This window comes from Zootoca vivipara, chromosome 15 (assembly GCF_965207765.1).
Source record: "Zootoca vivipara chromosome 15, rZooViv2.hap1.1, whole genome shotgun sequence".
NCBI lineage: Eukaryota > Metazoa > Chordata > Lepidosauria > Squamata > Lacertidae > Zootoca > Zootoca vivipara.
The window spans coordinates 16,998,062-17,014,720 of NC_142598.1; the positions used below are offsets into that span (position 1 = coordinate 16,998,062).

At 42.5% G+C, this 16,659-nt stretch overlaps 2 protein-coding genes across 2 annotated transcripts; both read left to right on the top strand.

The window, feature by feature from the left end:
• The first annotated feature begins 599 nt into the window (after positions 1-599).
• On the top strand, positions 600-6,606 carry LOC118097810 (olfactory receptor 2A5-like). Its single transcript, XM_060268701.2, has 2 exons — positions 600-751; positions 5,480-6,606. The coding sequence occupies exon 2, from the start codon at positions 5,501-5,503 to the stop codon at positions 6,428-6,430; it is 930 nt and encodes a 309-aa protein (XP_060124684.1). The 5' UTR covers positions 600-751; positions 5,480-5,500; the 3' UTR covers positions 6,431-6,606.
• A 4,052-nt stretch (positions 6,607-10,658) lies between these two features.
• On the top strand, positions 10,659-15,036 carry LOC118097809 (olfactory receptor 2A5-like). Its single transcript, XM_035141057.3, has 2 exons — positions 10,659-10,900; positions 14,082-15,036. Exon 2 carries the CDS (start codon positions 14,104-14,106, stop codon positions 15,034-15,036), a length of 933 nt encoding a protein of 310 aa, XP_034996948.1. The 5' UTR covers positions 10,659-10,900; positions 14,082-14,103.
• Positions 15,037-16,659: the final 1,623 nt, after the last annotated feature.

The following is a 16,659-nucleotide window of genomic DNA, read 5'->3' on the forward strand; positions in this document are numbered from 1 at the left end:
GAAACATTATCAGAAAACGTGAGAACCCATCTTTCATTAACGGTAACTAGCTTTGGACTATTCTTCTAGAAACCCTATGCTGAATAATCATTTGACCAAACCCAAAATCTTGCTCATTTCTTGTAGCAATAAAGATTGAAAGCTTTGACCAAATTATTTGTTAAAAGAGCTCAAGAAACAGAAGACTATAAGGAGAACCAGTGCTGAGCATCCCACCATTTTCTTTTGGTTACATCTGAGCTTGATAAGTGTCCAGAAGACACCATGGACCTCCTAAAGTGCAGCAATAAAACGGCTAGCACATTTGTAAAGCCACGCAAGGTCCAGTATGGTTTCAAATTGGATGAGGGACCATGTGTTGAGATGCCTGCACTGCAGGGGGGTTTGACTAGATGACCCTGGGATCCCTTCCAATGCTACAATTCTGTGATACTCCTCCCTGCATGATTACCTCCCTAATACCCAAACAAACAATACTGCACTAGGGAACATACATATCGTGGGATTCGGTGCTCAGTTCAAAAATACTTTAAAAGGGAGCTTGGGACAGGACCTCTGAGGAATTTTGTAGTGAAAAGCTATTTCTGTTTCAAATAAACAGGTTCAATAAGGAATGGGTTTATATAGCATCTGCTACTTCATTTCCTGGAACATCCTGTGAGCTAAACCGACCTGATAATAGCCGCACCTCGGATGATGTCTCTCACCCTGGATTGGTGCCACCCTAGCATCATTTGTCTGACATATCCAGGTAAACAACTTTCCTAGGACCAGTGCTTTTTTTCCTTAAAAAAAATGTTTAGGGGTACTCTCATTTGCGTGGACAAGCAGAGTCCCCAAAACCTCAGGCAACCCCCAAGCGGAATAATGACTCAAGACAACTTAGAACAGTTTAGGGAGCTGGGTATGTTTAGCCTGGAGAAGAGAAGGTTAAGGGGTGATATGATAGCCATGTTCAAATATATAAAAGGATGCCATAGAGAGGAGGGTGAAAGGTTGTTTTCTGCTGCTCCAGAGAAGTGCCCACGGAGCAATGGATTCAAGCTACAAGAAAGACGATTCCGCCTAAACATTAGGAAGAACTTCCTGACAGTAAGAGCTGTTTGGCAGTGGAATTTGCTACCAAGGAGTGTGGTGGAGTCTCCTTCTTTGGAGGTCTTTAAGCAGAGGCTTGACAGGCATATGTCAAGAATGCTTTGATGGTGTTTCCTGCTTGGCAGGGGGTTGGACTGGATGGCCCTTGTGGTCTCTTCCAACTCTATGATTCTTATGATTCTAACTTGCTATGGGATTAAAAAATGGCCACAACTTTATTGAGATTCAGATGTAGGGAGACCTTGGCTCAGGTATTGGGCGTTTATCCTTCCCAGTCCCCAGCCAGGGATCTGGGAGACTTCAGGATTATCCAGAATGTATTGCGATTGGGCTGGCTCTGGAGATCCCCCCCCCCCGTTTGCCGCTACTGGGTATGCTCATGCATTTCATGTGATACTGCAGAGTTTTGTATACACTATATTCTGCTCATGATATTTATATCCTGCTTACCAGCAGGGTTGTTTTTCATCAACGCAGCAGAGATAATGCAGAGAGCGTTAGTATATATATATCTATCTATTCCTCTTTGTTGCATGCCGTGCAATTGTATACACAGTTACTGGAAAGCAAGTCCCACTGGGTCCAGTGAGACCCATTCATAAGTATCTGTGCATAACAGTGTATTTTAAAATCCCTGTGTTATACTTGGGGTTTGGCATTATCAGAGTTTACTGCACAGAGACATAGCATGACATTACAGTGGTACCTCGGGTTAAGAACTTAGTTCATTCCGGAGGTCCGTTCTTAAGCTGAAACTGTTCTTAACCTGAGGGACCACTTTAGCTAATGCTACTGCTGCGCTGCCACTGCACGATTTCTGTTCTCATCCTGAAGCAAAGTTCTTAACCCGGGGTACTATTTCTGGGTTAGCGGAGTCTGTAACCTGAAGTATCTGTAACCTGAAGCATCTGTAACCCGAGGTACCACTGTACCCTCAAACACTGCATATATTGATGCTTTCCCCCTATATTTTTGAGTTTACCTGATGCAGGAATAATCTGCTAAATTGGTGGAAACCGGGGGAAATGTGTTCCGCTTGGGACCACAGATTTTGTTTCTGTTTCCGTGTGGGCGTATCAATGGTAATTTTAGATACTGTACTGCAATTTCCAAGCCAACTACTTCCTTCAGTTACCTGAAGGAATCTGAATGGTATCTGAAGAAGTGTGCATGCACACGAAAGCTCATACCAAAATAAAAACTTAGTTGGTCTTTAAGGTGCTACTGAAGGAATTTTTTTATTTTGCTTCGACTCAGACCAACACGGCTACCTACCTGTAACTACTTCCTTCAGTGTTTTCATTTCTTTTCCGGCTGTGCTTGTAACGTTTCCCAGTGTACTCCTGAATGGAGTGTACACTTAAAAAAAATATTTTAATGGTTTTCCTATAATATATAATGTTAACGAACCACAGAAAACTAATAAAAATTGTGTTTGCCATTCCGCGTCTGAAATAATAGCAAATTAAAAGGCACGGATGTGGGTGGTGCTGTGGTGTAAACCACTGAGCCTTGGGCTTGCTGACCGGAAGGTCGGCGGTTCAAATCCCCGCGCTGGGTGAGTGCCTCTTGTTCGGTCCCTGCTCCTGCCAACCTAGCAGTTCGAAAGCATGTCAAAATGCAAGTAGATAAATAGGTACCGCTGCGACGGGAAGGTAAACAGCGTTTCCATGCGCTGCTCTGGTTTCACCAGAAGCAACTTAGTCTTGTTGGCCACATGACCCGGATAAACTGTCTGCAGACAAACGTCAGCTTCCTCAGCCAGTAAAGCAAGAGGAGCGCCACAACCGCAGAGTCGTTCATGACTGGACTTACCTTTCAGGGGTCCCTTTACCTTTACCTTTTAGAAAGGTCTAAGACAGTCATAAACTGTTTTGCAACAGGTTCAAGGCAGACACCAGAGCGCATTTCTTTAATTAACTTAATTTACTGCCATGGGATGTGGTGATGACGGCAGCTGATGTAGACAACTTTAAACCACCTTTTACCAAACTGGAGTGCTCCAAATGTTGTTGGACTCCAGCTCCCATCAGCCCTGACTATGACCCATGGTGGTTGGGGCTGAGGAGTTTGTAATCCAAAACATCTGAAGGGCACCAAGTTGGGGAAGACTGCTTTTAAATAAATAGACAAATTCATGGTAGACAGTCCTATCAATATCTATGAGCCATTATGCCTAAATGGACTTCTTGTATGGAAGTAGTGTTGGGAACAGATAGGGCTGGACATCACTCTGCATTGCTTTTGAGAAGCTGATAGTATCCGGCTTCTGTTGGGAACAGAAAGTGGGGTCAGATGCGTACATAGCCTGGTCCTGCAGAGCAGTTCTTATGATCAATGAAGTTGCCAAAAAGAGGTAGGTCCTTAAAAGGCTTCTACATTTGTGCTTCTTGCTCTATAGCAACACTATTACAATTATATTCTCAAAATAAAGAATGTTTTAATTCCTCCCTCCCCCAAAAAAGTGTTTAGTGTCTGAACAAAGCCCACACACATACCATTTTACATGCCAGACCTCTTTCTGTGTGATTGGGAAGCCTGCTTTTCCAGGCAGCTCTGGATAACTATCAACCATGTCTAGCTCTTTCTATTAATCTCTCTCTCATTTCAGAAATAAAATAAAAAAAATTCCTTCAGTAGCACCTTAAAGACCAACAAAGTTTTTATTTTGGTATGAGCTTTCGTGTGCATGCACACTTCATGCACACGAAAGCTCATACCAAAATAAAAACTTAGTTGGTCTTTAAGGTGCTACTGAAGGAATTTTTTTATTTTGTTTCGACTCAGACCAACACGGCTACCTACCTGTCATTTCAGAAATGAGAGCCAGGATGTGGGGCTGCATTGCTTTGAAGCCCAGTTCAAATTAATTTCCGGCATCACTTGCTTTTGAAAGCACTCTATGTAAACTGAAAACAGTGAATTATATTTTTGTCAAAGTTCAAATCTTTATTGCGTTAGCATACAGCCATAGCAAAATAAAACAATACAAAAATGCCAGAGACAAGCAACGAAACATAATTCAAAGCGGTATTGTTGGCGTAATAGCATTTAAATTACCCTAAGACAATGATGCAAAGGTTTAAGTGCCAGCGCCAAAAATCTAATATGCGGATATATGTGAAGCATAAAATAGCCCAAAATAGGCTCGACACATTGAGTTAAAAATATAAAAGAGAGCATTAAAACAGGTCCAGGCATAGGACACACTACCCTGTCAGGGTAGCCCTGAGTTTCAGAGCCTGCACTATGAAGATTGCCACCCCACGTGAAATTTTGGGATTTGCGTCCACAAGAAGCGATTTCAAACAGTCTTCCTTAGATGTAATGGTGGACGGGATCAAGAGGAGGAGCTTAGATCTTATTGGCTCATAAATGGGGCAGTAGAAAAAGAAATGTATGAAGTCCTCTATTTTTGTCATTACAGGTGAACAAGCCAATCCTCCTTGGGTATCACAACTCTTAGGTAAAGGTAAAGGGACCCCTGACCATTAGGTCCAGTCGTGACCGACTCTGGGGTTGCGCGCTCATCTCGCAGTATTGTTCCGAGGGAGCCGGTGTATAGCTTCCAGGTCATGTGGCCAGCATGACAAAGCCGCTTCTGGCAAACCAGAGCAGCACACGGAAACGCCGTTTACCTTCCCGCTGTAGCGGTTCCTATTTATCTACTTGCATTTTGACGTGCTTTCGAACTGCTAGGTTGGCAGGAGCTGGGACAGAGCAACGGGAGCTCACCCTGTCACAGGGATTCGAACCGCTGACCTTCTGATCAGCAAGCCCTAGGCTCAGTGGTTTAACCCACAGTGCCACCTGGGTCCCCATTGCAACTCTTACCGCATCCTATACCTAGGGTATGTTTAAAATAGAGTAAAAGATATCTTACAGGTATTATCCCTCTTCATTAGATGATCTCCTCCACATTTGCATTATTACATGTGCTGGAAGAAGTGGAAGAGTGCCTGCTGGTGCCATCTTTGAACTAACATGTTCCACTCGCCCCATATGTTCAGAATGCTGTGTGCAAAGGGAAGCCTATGTGTGTATTAGCTGAACATATGTAACTTCCATGCAGTTGGGAACTCTGATAATGCAGCGCTCCAAATAGCATGGAGCTAATTCTACCCATGTGGGCTCCCTTCTGCATCCAGCTCAAAGACCAGACATGCAGCATCTCACGCAGGGTTAGAGGTATGACTCTACCACCTCCTTAACATGTTAGTGCACCCATGAAGGAGGGCTATTGTCTGCATAAGAGTCTATTGATGATAAGTATGACCAATACTTTTCATTCCCTTCATTTAAATGCCAGCATAATAATAATAATAATAATAATAATAATAATAATAATAATAAATGCCAGCATCATGCTATTCTTTTTGTTCAGAAATGAGACTGTAAGGGCATCATGAGGAACCAAACATTTGTGGCTGAATTCCTCCTGCTTGGTCTCTCTAAGAGCTTGAAGATCCGTCTTTGGCTGTTTGGGCTTTTTTCGGTGACCTACACCATCACTCTGGTGGGCAACTCAATCATACTGACGCTTATCTGGCTGGACCACCGACTCCACACGCCCATGTACTTCTTCCTGAGCCACCTTGCCTTTGTGGACATCTGCTATACATCCAGCACAGTCCCCCAGATGTTGGTGAACCTCCAGAGCCCAAGACAAACCATCTCGTTGGTTGGCTGTGCCGTTCAGATGCATGTCTTCCTGGTCTTGGCTATTACCGAGTGCATCCTCCTGGCAGTAATGGCGTATGATAGATATGTGGCAATATGCCACCCACTGCACTACACGGTCCTCATGAACAAGAGAGTATGCATGAAGCTAGCCGTGGCAACCTGGATGAGTGGCCTTTTATTGCCAGTGGCACACACAGTCCTCACCTGGCGGTTGCCATTCTGTGGTCCCAATCTGATCGATCACTTTTTCTGTGAAATGCCAGCATTGCTGAAGTTGGCATGTGCCGATACCAAGATTGTTGAAAAGGTCACTTCGGTGGGATGCATTTTCACCTTGCTTATCCCCATCTCCTTTATCTTGATGACTTACATCCGCATCCTGGCTTCCGTCTTGAAAATCCAATCTGCCCACGGCCAGCACAAAGCATTCTCTACTTGTGTTTCTCACGTATCAGTGGTGGTGCTTTTCTATGGCAGCGCCATGTTTATGTACATGAGACCAGAGTCTAGTCACTCAGCAGATTCGGACAAAATAGTCTCTCTTTTCTATAGCATATTCACCCCCATGTTCAATCCCATGATATACAGCCTGAGGAACAAAGACATGAAAGGGGCCTTGGTCAAAATTCTGCCACAGCACAAGCTTTGTTGATGGAGAAACTTGATTCCAAAGTGGGCTACTTTTTTAAAGTTCAAACCCCTTATTTTCAGAGAAGTAGTAGTCACAATGCTGTTGTAACAAATATAAATTGCTAATGAAATAGGTGTACTTTGCAATAATATTATTTCTGCTACGTTGTCAAGCAATTAAAGAAAATATTGCATCAAGAGGTTTTATTTTATCACTCTGGACTGCACTGCAACATTTTTTAAAAATCCAGATTTTAGTGATTTTGTTTAAACCCAGCTAAAAGGGGAAAAAAACCCAAAGAATAATAAAAAAAACATGTCACAGCCTAGAAGAAGAAAACTACAAAGATACAGCATAGCTTCAAAGGGATGGTAAAGTATTAACTCATACAAAAATTCCCTTTAGAAATCATAAAGCTATATAAAAACAAAAGTATTATCCACCTGTGAGTTCCATCACTATTGAAAATAAAGGTTCTATAAAGTCTTAAATGAGGCAGATGTTAGCATATACTAGTGAGACTGAATGACTGTGTGTGTCAATACTCATTTAACAAATAAAATTATGCCATATTTTTTTGGGGGGGATTACTCAATCTCTGTTCGTTAGATACTTTTTTTTTAATGAGATATCTTTTCAAGGAGGGCGATTTGCCAAAGCCTGCAGTACTAGCAATCCGAATTGTTAAGATCAAAGGTCTCCCAGGGTTTGACAATGGAGTCCTGGGCTGTTTTAAATGATGGGAGATAAATTATTTGCTTTTCAAGTCCTGTTCTGTTTCCATATACAGATTCAAAAGAACCAGGTGGAAAAGTGGAGTCACAGTATGTTTAGTTATCAAAGTGATCTCAGTGAACAATTTATTCCAAAATTTAGTCACCTTTGAGCAGCCCCACCACATGTGCTTATATGTACCAACTCTGCAATTGACATATCACTTTTATTTTATTTTATTTATCATACTACACTTTAATTGTCTTATTAGTGCCAGGATGTCTGTGTTATTAGTTTTTGGTTTTGTGAATAGTCATTGTTAGTGAGACAGCACACCTTTCATCTCTTTCTGACCTTATCATTTACGGATAACTTCTCCCAATCCTAACGTATATGGGCCTGCAATTCAAGACAACACTTTCTGCTGTGACAGATCTGCAGTTTGGGTTTCCAGGACAACTCATCAATTAGCCTAAAGACTGAGATGGAAACATTCAACCTCTCCTGCCACATTTGTCAGAGTGAAACATCCATGTTTCTAATGCAACCTTCTCTTTGCAAAATCTTTTCAAACACAACACATACAAACATTACATTTTATGCATATTAAACATATCTTTAACACCCTACCTAAGACCCCATTCTCCTAGGAGGGACTTAAAAACACTTTGCAGTCTTTATTCTCTCTCAGGTAAGCCCACCATTTTCTTCTCTTGGAAGAAATGTAGATTTAAGAGCAAGGGTCATTGCTGGCTTCCAGCTTCCAAAATTCCAAATATTGAATCTCCCTAGCTGGAAGATTCGTGCAGCCTGATTTCTTACATTAACACAAAGATTGCATACTTTGTTCCTGAGATGTTTTAAGTTCAATTAAACTCAGTGGGGTATACTTCAGAGTGAATGTGTTTAAGGGCAGCTTGTTACTGGTGAAAACTGCAATACAGTTGTAGCACCTTGTAGTAACAGAGCAATCCTATATGTGTCTATTCAGAGGTAAAGTATACTGAATTTAATGAGATTTAGTCTCACAGATGGATCCTTGAGCACTCACTTATTAAAATAATAGTATTGTTATAGATTGGGGGGACCCCCTAAACCCTAGAAATTAATAAATAGTAGGCTTTTTATTATTTGGGGTGTGAAGGGAGAAATACAAGCTGGAGAGGAATTCCTGGATTAGCCTATGCAAAATGACCTGGCCAAGCTAGGGCCATTAAGAAACAATCGAGGGCCATTGGCAATGCAATAGAATTGTCCTCCCCCCCCCTCCTAAGGTGTGAACAGACACTGGGGGGTGTTGGAAGGTTGCCAAGGTAACTATGTGATTGAGGTGACAGGAAAAGGGAGTCTGGTAGCAAGGGGTTCTGTGATGAAAAAGGAGGAAGAGAGACTGGGATCCATCTTGGGCAGGTTGGCTGAAGGCTGGCCTGAGAGAAATGCCTTTGACTCCAGGGCTTCACTGCTGTGAAGAAAAAGCCCCTCTTGAAATGACCATGCTGTAAGATCTGGACTCCCTCCAGGCAGACTGAAGGTGTAAATAGGTGAATTAACCATATTTTTTAAAGCTATGACAGTCTCCGCTGTTTCTCAATTCTCCAGAGGAACACGGGCCTTGGGTGAGTGTCTGGAACCCCATGAATTATTGCCACCATTTGTCAGAGTGGGGGAGGCACCCAACTTTTTAAACAGTATATAGCTCAGGACTGAACTGTGGTTCTGACAGCAGACTCTTAATCTCAGAGTCGTGGGTTCAAACCCCATGTTGGGCAAATATTCCTGCCTTGCAGAGGGTTGGACTAGATGGCCCTCAGAATCTCTTGAATTTCTACAATTCTATGATTCTATCTTTCTCCCATAGCTCAAAGACTGCTTGATATTCCATTCAAAATCAACCCAGAGGGAAAGAGCAGGCGAGAACGCTAAAGGAATCTATTAGTAAAGGGCTAAGCTCTTCCTAGGGACAAGGGTGGCGCTGTGGGTTAAACCACTGAGCCTAGGGCTTGCCGATCAGAAGGTTGGTGGTTCGAATCCCCGCAACGGAGTGAGCTCCCGTTTCTCGGTCCCAGCTCCTGACAACCTAGCAGTTTAAAAGCACTTCAAAGTGCAAGTAGATAAATACAGCGGGAAGGTAAACAGGGTTTCCGTGTGCTGCTCTAGTTCACCAGAAGCGGCTTTGTCATGCTGTCCACATGACCTGGAAGCTGTACGCCGGCTCCTTCGGCCAATTACACGAGATGAGCGCCGCAACCCCAGAGTCAGTCACGACTGGACCTAATGGTCAGGGGTCCCTTTACCTTTAAGCTCTTCCAACGTACCTAGACTAGACAGCAGAAAACTCATTGAAATATAAAATGTTTCACAAAAGATATATTCTAGCCCCATATTAGCTACAAAAGCGTTCCCCAACTTGTTGTCTTCCAAATGCTTTTGTCTACAATTCCCCTAACACTCCAGCCAGCATTGCAATGGTCAAGGGAGTTCAAGTTGGAAACAGCTTATTCATTGAATTCTTAAGTGGAAATAGAAGCTGGATCCTTCTGTACACAAATCATGTGTTCTCCCACTTGAGCTACAGCCTTCCCCAGATCAACAAAGATTTAAAAGTGTGCAGAGTAACATCTCGTGATGCTTTATTTTTCTGAAGGGAGTAAGAGACCTGTGTATGCAGGGGAGACTGAATAATCCTTACAACAATGCTGAAAACCAACAGATGAGTGAGTTTTAACACTGCTTATTTGCTAAAACGGTGATTTGTTTATTTGCTAAACCATACAGCTCCTGATTTTCAACCAACATGTGATTGTGACGATCAACTCAAATCACTAGCTATAGACTGAATAAGCAGCAATAAAACAATCCAAAACTAGCAACAGATAAGCAAAATATATGTGCTAAAGACATATAGCTATTATATAACAATAGCCAGTGCTTTTTTTTCCTTTAAAAAATATATGTTTAGGGGTACTCTCATTTTCCTACTCATATTGAAATACTGCCTCTCAATGAGGCCAAACTTAGATTCACAAAATGTTGAGGAGTATGCACACCCCCGCGTCCCCCCAGGAAAAAAGCACTGACAGTAGCTATATTAACAGAGTGTGATCAAAAGGTATTTTCAGGTATATATGCTAGGTTGCAAGCATATAGTATTCACTTCCCTGTTTGAGAGGAACTTCCTTGAACTTAGTGGGACTTACTTCTGAGTAGAGAATTGAGCTGTAACTCTTCTGAAAGATGTAATATTTTATCTAAAAGATGCATGCCAGATATTTGTTCTCTCTCTTTTTACCAAATATTTTTCCCCCTGCACGCATTATCAATGATGACAAGAATTGATGGAAAGCAGAAATAACCTATAAAACAGTGGTTCCCATATGCTCTCCCCACCACGGACCATTTGAAAGTTGCTGAGGATCTTGATGATTTTGTTTTCTGCCTGTTGAAGCAGTTGCATCTTGATGATTTTGTTTTCTGCCTGTTGAAGCAGTTGCAATGAGCACCAGTGCTCGATGCTGCATGCTATTTAATTGTATTATTTCTTACATTGTATTCTATTGTACAGTATTACAATCTGAATTCCATGGACTTTTATATAATTCAAATGGTTCTTCACAGACCACTTGAATGAAGCTTGCAGACCACTGTATGGGAACTTCTGCTATGAAGGACATCTCTGGACCAAATCTTTCCATGATATTAGATAGATGTCCCAATATCCATAACTCTGATCAGGAGACAGCATCCAAAAGGAGACAAAAGAGGAAGCAATATGGAATGGTAATGTTACTTGTACTTCAACACTTTCTCCAAAGGGCAGATTTCATTAATATATTGCTGCAGATCAGTGTCTGAGTCTCTGGTCCACTGTATTGGAGTGTTCAGCATTGAATAGATATCGCAATAGCACCCACAACTATGGATACAGAGAAGTACAGTACAAACTTCGATAATAAATTCTCTTTCTATACAGAAAGAGCAGTGATTCTCAAGTAGTTCAAATTTGCAGCCATTGCTACTAAACCTACAGATTAATTTAGGCATGGTGTCCGAGAAGGAAGTGCTGCTTCACCTCCCTCTTAAAAAGGTCATCCAGTTCAATTGAAATACAGGAGAATCGGAAGAAGAAAAGCTATGGATTTAGCAATGTCCCTGGAAACCTAACTGGGAAGCAAGATCTGCTGAACTGCAAATGCTGCGAGTCCCACTGTCTTATGTCCAGCTTGTATGTATGTGTAAAAAAAAACATATTTCCTAAAAATACCAATGTCTCCGCTTACCTTCATTCTAAGGAAACTGAACTCTGGGTAAGTACTGGAACCCCCAGAGACTAGAGACTGGGGTATGCACAACAATAGAATTATTATTGCTGCTGCTGCTGTTGTTGTTGTTTCTTCTTCTTCTTCTTCTTCTTCTTCTTCTTCTTCTTCTTCTTCTTCTTCTTCTTCTTCTTCTTCTTCGAAATGAGACTTGTTGGAAGAACCAAAATATTCCGCTTTTTTAGATTTCCAGAAGTTGAGGCTCCAATACTTTGGCCACCTCATGAGAAGAGAAGAATCCTTGGAAAAGACCTTGATGTTGGGAAAGATTGAGGGCACTAGGAGAAGGGGACGTCAGAGGACAAGATGGTTGGACAGTGTTCTCGAAGCTACGAGGCAGTGCAAGACAGGAGTGCCTGGCGTGCTATGGTCCATGGGGTCACGAAGAGTCGGACACGACTAAACGACTAAACAACAACAACAACAACATGAATGAAGATGCCGGGGAGAAGGGGAGTGATAAATATGAATGAGTGATTAATAGCTCACCCCAGAGGTTGGGGTTCTAGCCTAGACTTCTCCCTGACATGCAAGTTTTATTTGTGTGGGGATTTAATTAATTAATTAATTAATTAATTAATTAATTAATTAATACTATCGAGGAGCATTCAGTTATGCAAGCCCTCGTTTGCTGTCCAAAATGCTACAGCTCAAACACAAGTTTACCAACTCACTGAGAATGCATCAGATACATAGAGGGGAGGATTAGGGGTGTGCTATGGGTCCCATCATAACAAGGGGTGTCTGTACTGGGAGGAGTGGAAGGGTAAGGCGACTCCATCAAGGCTTGAAAGCTACAAGAGCAAATGGAACGGGAGGGGACACCAGTGTTTCAGAAATCAGGATGAGCCTGTATGTGTGTGTGTGTTGCCCTCCGAACATTTTAACAAAGTGTTTAGTTAGGAGGCATGTGAAATGGATTTTAGTTGTAAGCCACACCTCTAGTGCATACTTAATATATTATTATTATTATTATTATTATTATTATTATTATTATTATTATTATCCTGACCCATACATTCGGGGGCTTCAGGGGTAAGGAAGTTTCTGTTGATTCTAAAGGCATCTTCTCCCTTCTTGGGACCATTTATCCCAGTAAATGACAGTGGGGAGATATTCAGCTGCTTCTAGGGGGGTGGATTTCTGATATTTTGGTGCGGCAGTGGTGGTGGTGGTGGGAGGGTTTGGCTTAATTTAGATGAGGAGACAAAGTGGGGTTTCCTTGTCGTTTTTAAATGTGATTGAGAAAAGCCTACCCAGATGCTTATTGCCATGGTGAGACTCTCCACAGGCCAGAAAGAAATTTGCCCACTCCCAATCATCAAGGATGTCACCACTCAGCACAAAGAAACATTGCTGGAGGGGGGGAGGGGACTGTCCCAACTCTATTATCAAGGGTGAAAGATAATGGAACATGTAGAGATAAATGATATTTTGTAAGTTTATTTAATCCAAACTAGGAGCCCTGATAAAGTTCGGGAATGGATCTTTGAAAAAGATGCCTTTTTAGACACCACAAAGATAAAAAAGAATTCTGGGTTTTCCTACTGGTTTCCCCGAGTAAAAGCAGTCAAAATCTGTGCCAACTACTTGGTGGATGTCACTGAACCCACCCTTCGGAGAGCTTTCACTATGGCCCAGTTTCAAACATTGCCAACTGCATACCTGACCGGTAGATTCACAAAAATCCCAGTAGAGCACCGTTTACGCCCTTGCTTCATGAAAATTAAAGAGGATCTTATACATTACCTCCTCTATTGTCCCATTTACTCGGGCTTTAGAGATGCGATGCTGCAAATTATACCCAACTCTAAAATCAATCCTGAAGATAGAGTAAAAAAATTTTTAGTTGATGCTAACCCACAGATTTTAGTTGATGCTAACCCACAGATTTTAGTTGATGCTAACCCACAGATTTTAGTTGATGCTAACCCACAGATTGGGACCCAGGTGGCGCTGTGGTTAAACCACTGAGTCTAGGGCTTGCTGATCAGAAGGTCGGCGGTTCAAATCCCTGTGACGGGGTGAGCTCCCGTTGCTTGGTCCCAGCTCCTGCCAACCTAGCAGTTCGAAAGCACGTCAAAATGCAAGTAGATAAATAGGAACCGCTACAGCGGGAAGGTAAACGGCGTTTCCATGTGCTGCTCTGGTTCGCCAGAAGCGGCTTTGTCATGCTGGCCACATGACCTGGAAGCTATATGCCGGCTCCCTCAGCCAATAATGCGAGATGAGCGCGTAACCCCAGAGTCGGTCATGAATGGACCTAATGGTCAGGGGTCCCTTTACCTTTTTAACCCACAGATTACGCATGCGGTAGCGGTCTTTGTGATGAAGGCCATGAAAGCCAGGGAAAGATATCTGGATGACAAAGTAAAGACCCCTTCATCATCTGTTTAACTAATTGCTGTTTTTTCTTTTTCCTCCTGTTTTGTGAGATGAAGGTTTTGCGGGGATAGTATGCAATGAATTTTAGTATTTTTAATTTTTGTCATGTAGATATTTGTGTAAAGGCATGGTCCTCACAATAAACGGATTTGTTGTTTGTTTTCATCCAAACTAAGCCAGAACATGAGAGTGAATAGTATTCTCCACTTCAGACACACAAGCCCAGGTGACGGGTTTCATCTCTTTCTTTTGTATAGGAAATGAGACTAGGAAGCTGCTATGAGGAACCAAACATTTGTGGCTGAATTCCTCCTGCTTGGTCTCTCTAAGAGCTTGAAGATCCGTCCTTTGCTGTTTGGGCTTTTTTCGGTGACCTACACCATCACTCTGGTGGGCAACTCAATCATACTGATGCTCATCTGGCTGGACCCCCGACTCCACACGCCCATGTACTTCTTCCTGAGCCACCTTGCCTTTGTGGACATCTGCTATACATCCAGCACAGTCCCCCAGATGTTGGTGAACCTCCAGAGCCCAAGACAAACCATCTCGTTGGTTGGCTGTGCCGTTCAGATGTATGTCTTCCTGGTCTTGGCCACGACTGAGTGCATCCTCCTGGCAGTAATGGCATATGATAGATATGTGGCAATATGCCACCCACTGCACTACACGGTCCTCATGAACAAGAGAGTATGCATGAAGCTAGCCGTGGCAACCTGGATGAGTGGCCTTTTGTTGCCAGTGGCACACACAGTCCTCACCTGGCGGTTGCCATTCTGTGGTCCCAATCTGATTGATCACTTTTTCTGTGAAATGCCAGCATTGCTGAAGTTGGCATGCGCCGATACCAAGATTGTTGAAAAGGTCACTTCGGTGGGATGCATTTTCACCTTGCTTATCCCCATCTCCTTTATCTTGATGACTTACATCCGCATCCTGGCTTCCGTCTTGAAAATCCAATCTGCCCACGGCCAGCACAAAGCATTCTCTACTTGTGTCTCTCACATATCAGTGGTAGTGCTTTTTTATGGCAGCGCCATATTTATGTACATGAGACCTGAGTCAAGCCACTACCCTGGTCAGGACAAAACAATCTCTCTGTTTTATAGCATTGTCATTCCCATGTTTAATCCAATTATATACAGTCTGAAGAACAGAGACGTGAAAGAGGCCTTGATTAAAATTCTCGGAATGTTCAGAAGACAAACATGAGATGCCAACCTAGCAGTTCGAAAGCACGCCAGTGCAAGTAGATAAATAGGTATCGCTGCGGCTGGAAGGTATATGGCTTTTCCGTGCATTCTGGTTTGTGTCACTGTCTTCCATGCAACAGTAGCAGTTTAGTCATGCTGACCACATGACCCGGAAAGCTGTCTGTGGACAAAGGCTGGCTCCCTCAGCCTGAAAAGCGAGATGAGCACCACAACCCCATAGTCGCCTCTGACTGGAATGACCTGGTCAGGGTCCCTTACCTTTTTCTTTACCTTATACTAATAGTCCAGCAAGTCCATCGTGGTTAACTCTTTCTGGCAGTGTCTCTGCAAGTGCCAGAGTGCATGGAAACACCATTTACGGTACCTTCCCACAGCAACGGTACATATTTATCTACTCATGCTAGTATGCTTCCGAACTGCTAGTTTGGCAGCAGTTGGGACAAAGCAACAGGAGCTCACCCCATCATGCAGATTTGAACTGCCGACCTTATGATCAACAAGCCCAAGAGGCTCAGTGGCTTAGGACACAGTGCTACCTGTTGCATGGGGTAGGGGAAGCAAAAAGTTCCTTGGAGGCTTGTAAATATTCACTTTGCTTGTTCATAAAACTTTAACTCCTTACAGGGTGTAGAAACAACCTTGATTCTTTAATTTTTTTTAAAAAAGAAAGAATGTAGAACTTCTGATCCAAGTGCTGATTGTGGTTGATGGTACCATGAAAAAAATAATTTATAGTCATTTTATTTTATTTTATTTCTTATTTCTTTGCATTCTTACCTGTCCTTCCCCAAAAAGTCTCAAAGCAGGTTACGATATACAGTCTACAGGCATAAGCCTATTGCTTGTTTGCCTTCTGTGCTTCACATTGGAGGTTCTTGTTTAAGTAACATGTTGCGTGTTAGAGCTGTAGAAGAAGGCTTTCCTTTTTTTTCAATGTTTGGTGCCCACATAAAATGATACAACAACAACAACAACAACAACAACAACAACAACAACAACAACAACAACACAAAAAATATCCTGTACGGAGAATATGGCTCAGGTGATTTTCATAAAACATACTTTTTAAATCTATCATCTGAGTCAGTTACAAGTGATCAGGGCTTGGTAAATCCCATTGTGACAGAAGGAAAATTACTGTCAATGTCACCATGCAAATTGCAATATGGTCCTTGGCATATACAGACAACATGGAGGATGGCTGTGTCATTTGTAAGGGAAAGCTATTAAGATTTGCATCTCTCTCTCCCTCTGCCCAACTTCTCTTTTTGTAGGACGACCTATTATATACCCACAGATTCCCTCTCAGACAGATATTAGAAAACTAGTCTAATACTGTACCCTTATACCCCCAAATTACACCATACCCGTCATACTATTTCTCTGATCATTTTGGGAACTGTGCCCATTTACTTTCCTAGAGCATAGCTGGGAACCGCTGCACTTGCCTTCACACAAGGAAACGGTTTAATAGCTGAGGTTCCCAGATTTTGATTGTAATCATAATTCAGAATCAGTTTGGGGAATTGCAGGCATAGCTATGTATCCTCAGGGGCAGCCCAGGATATTTTTCGCATCTGAGGTGAACCATAACATGTGTCAGCAGCATCACTGCCCCACA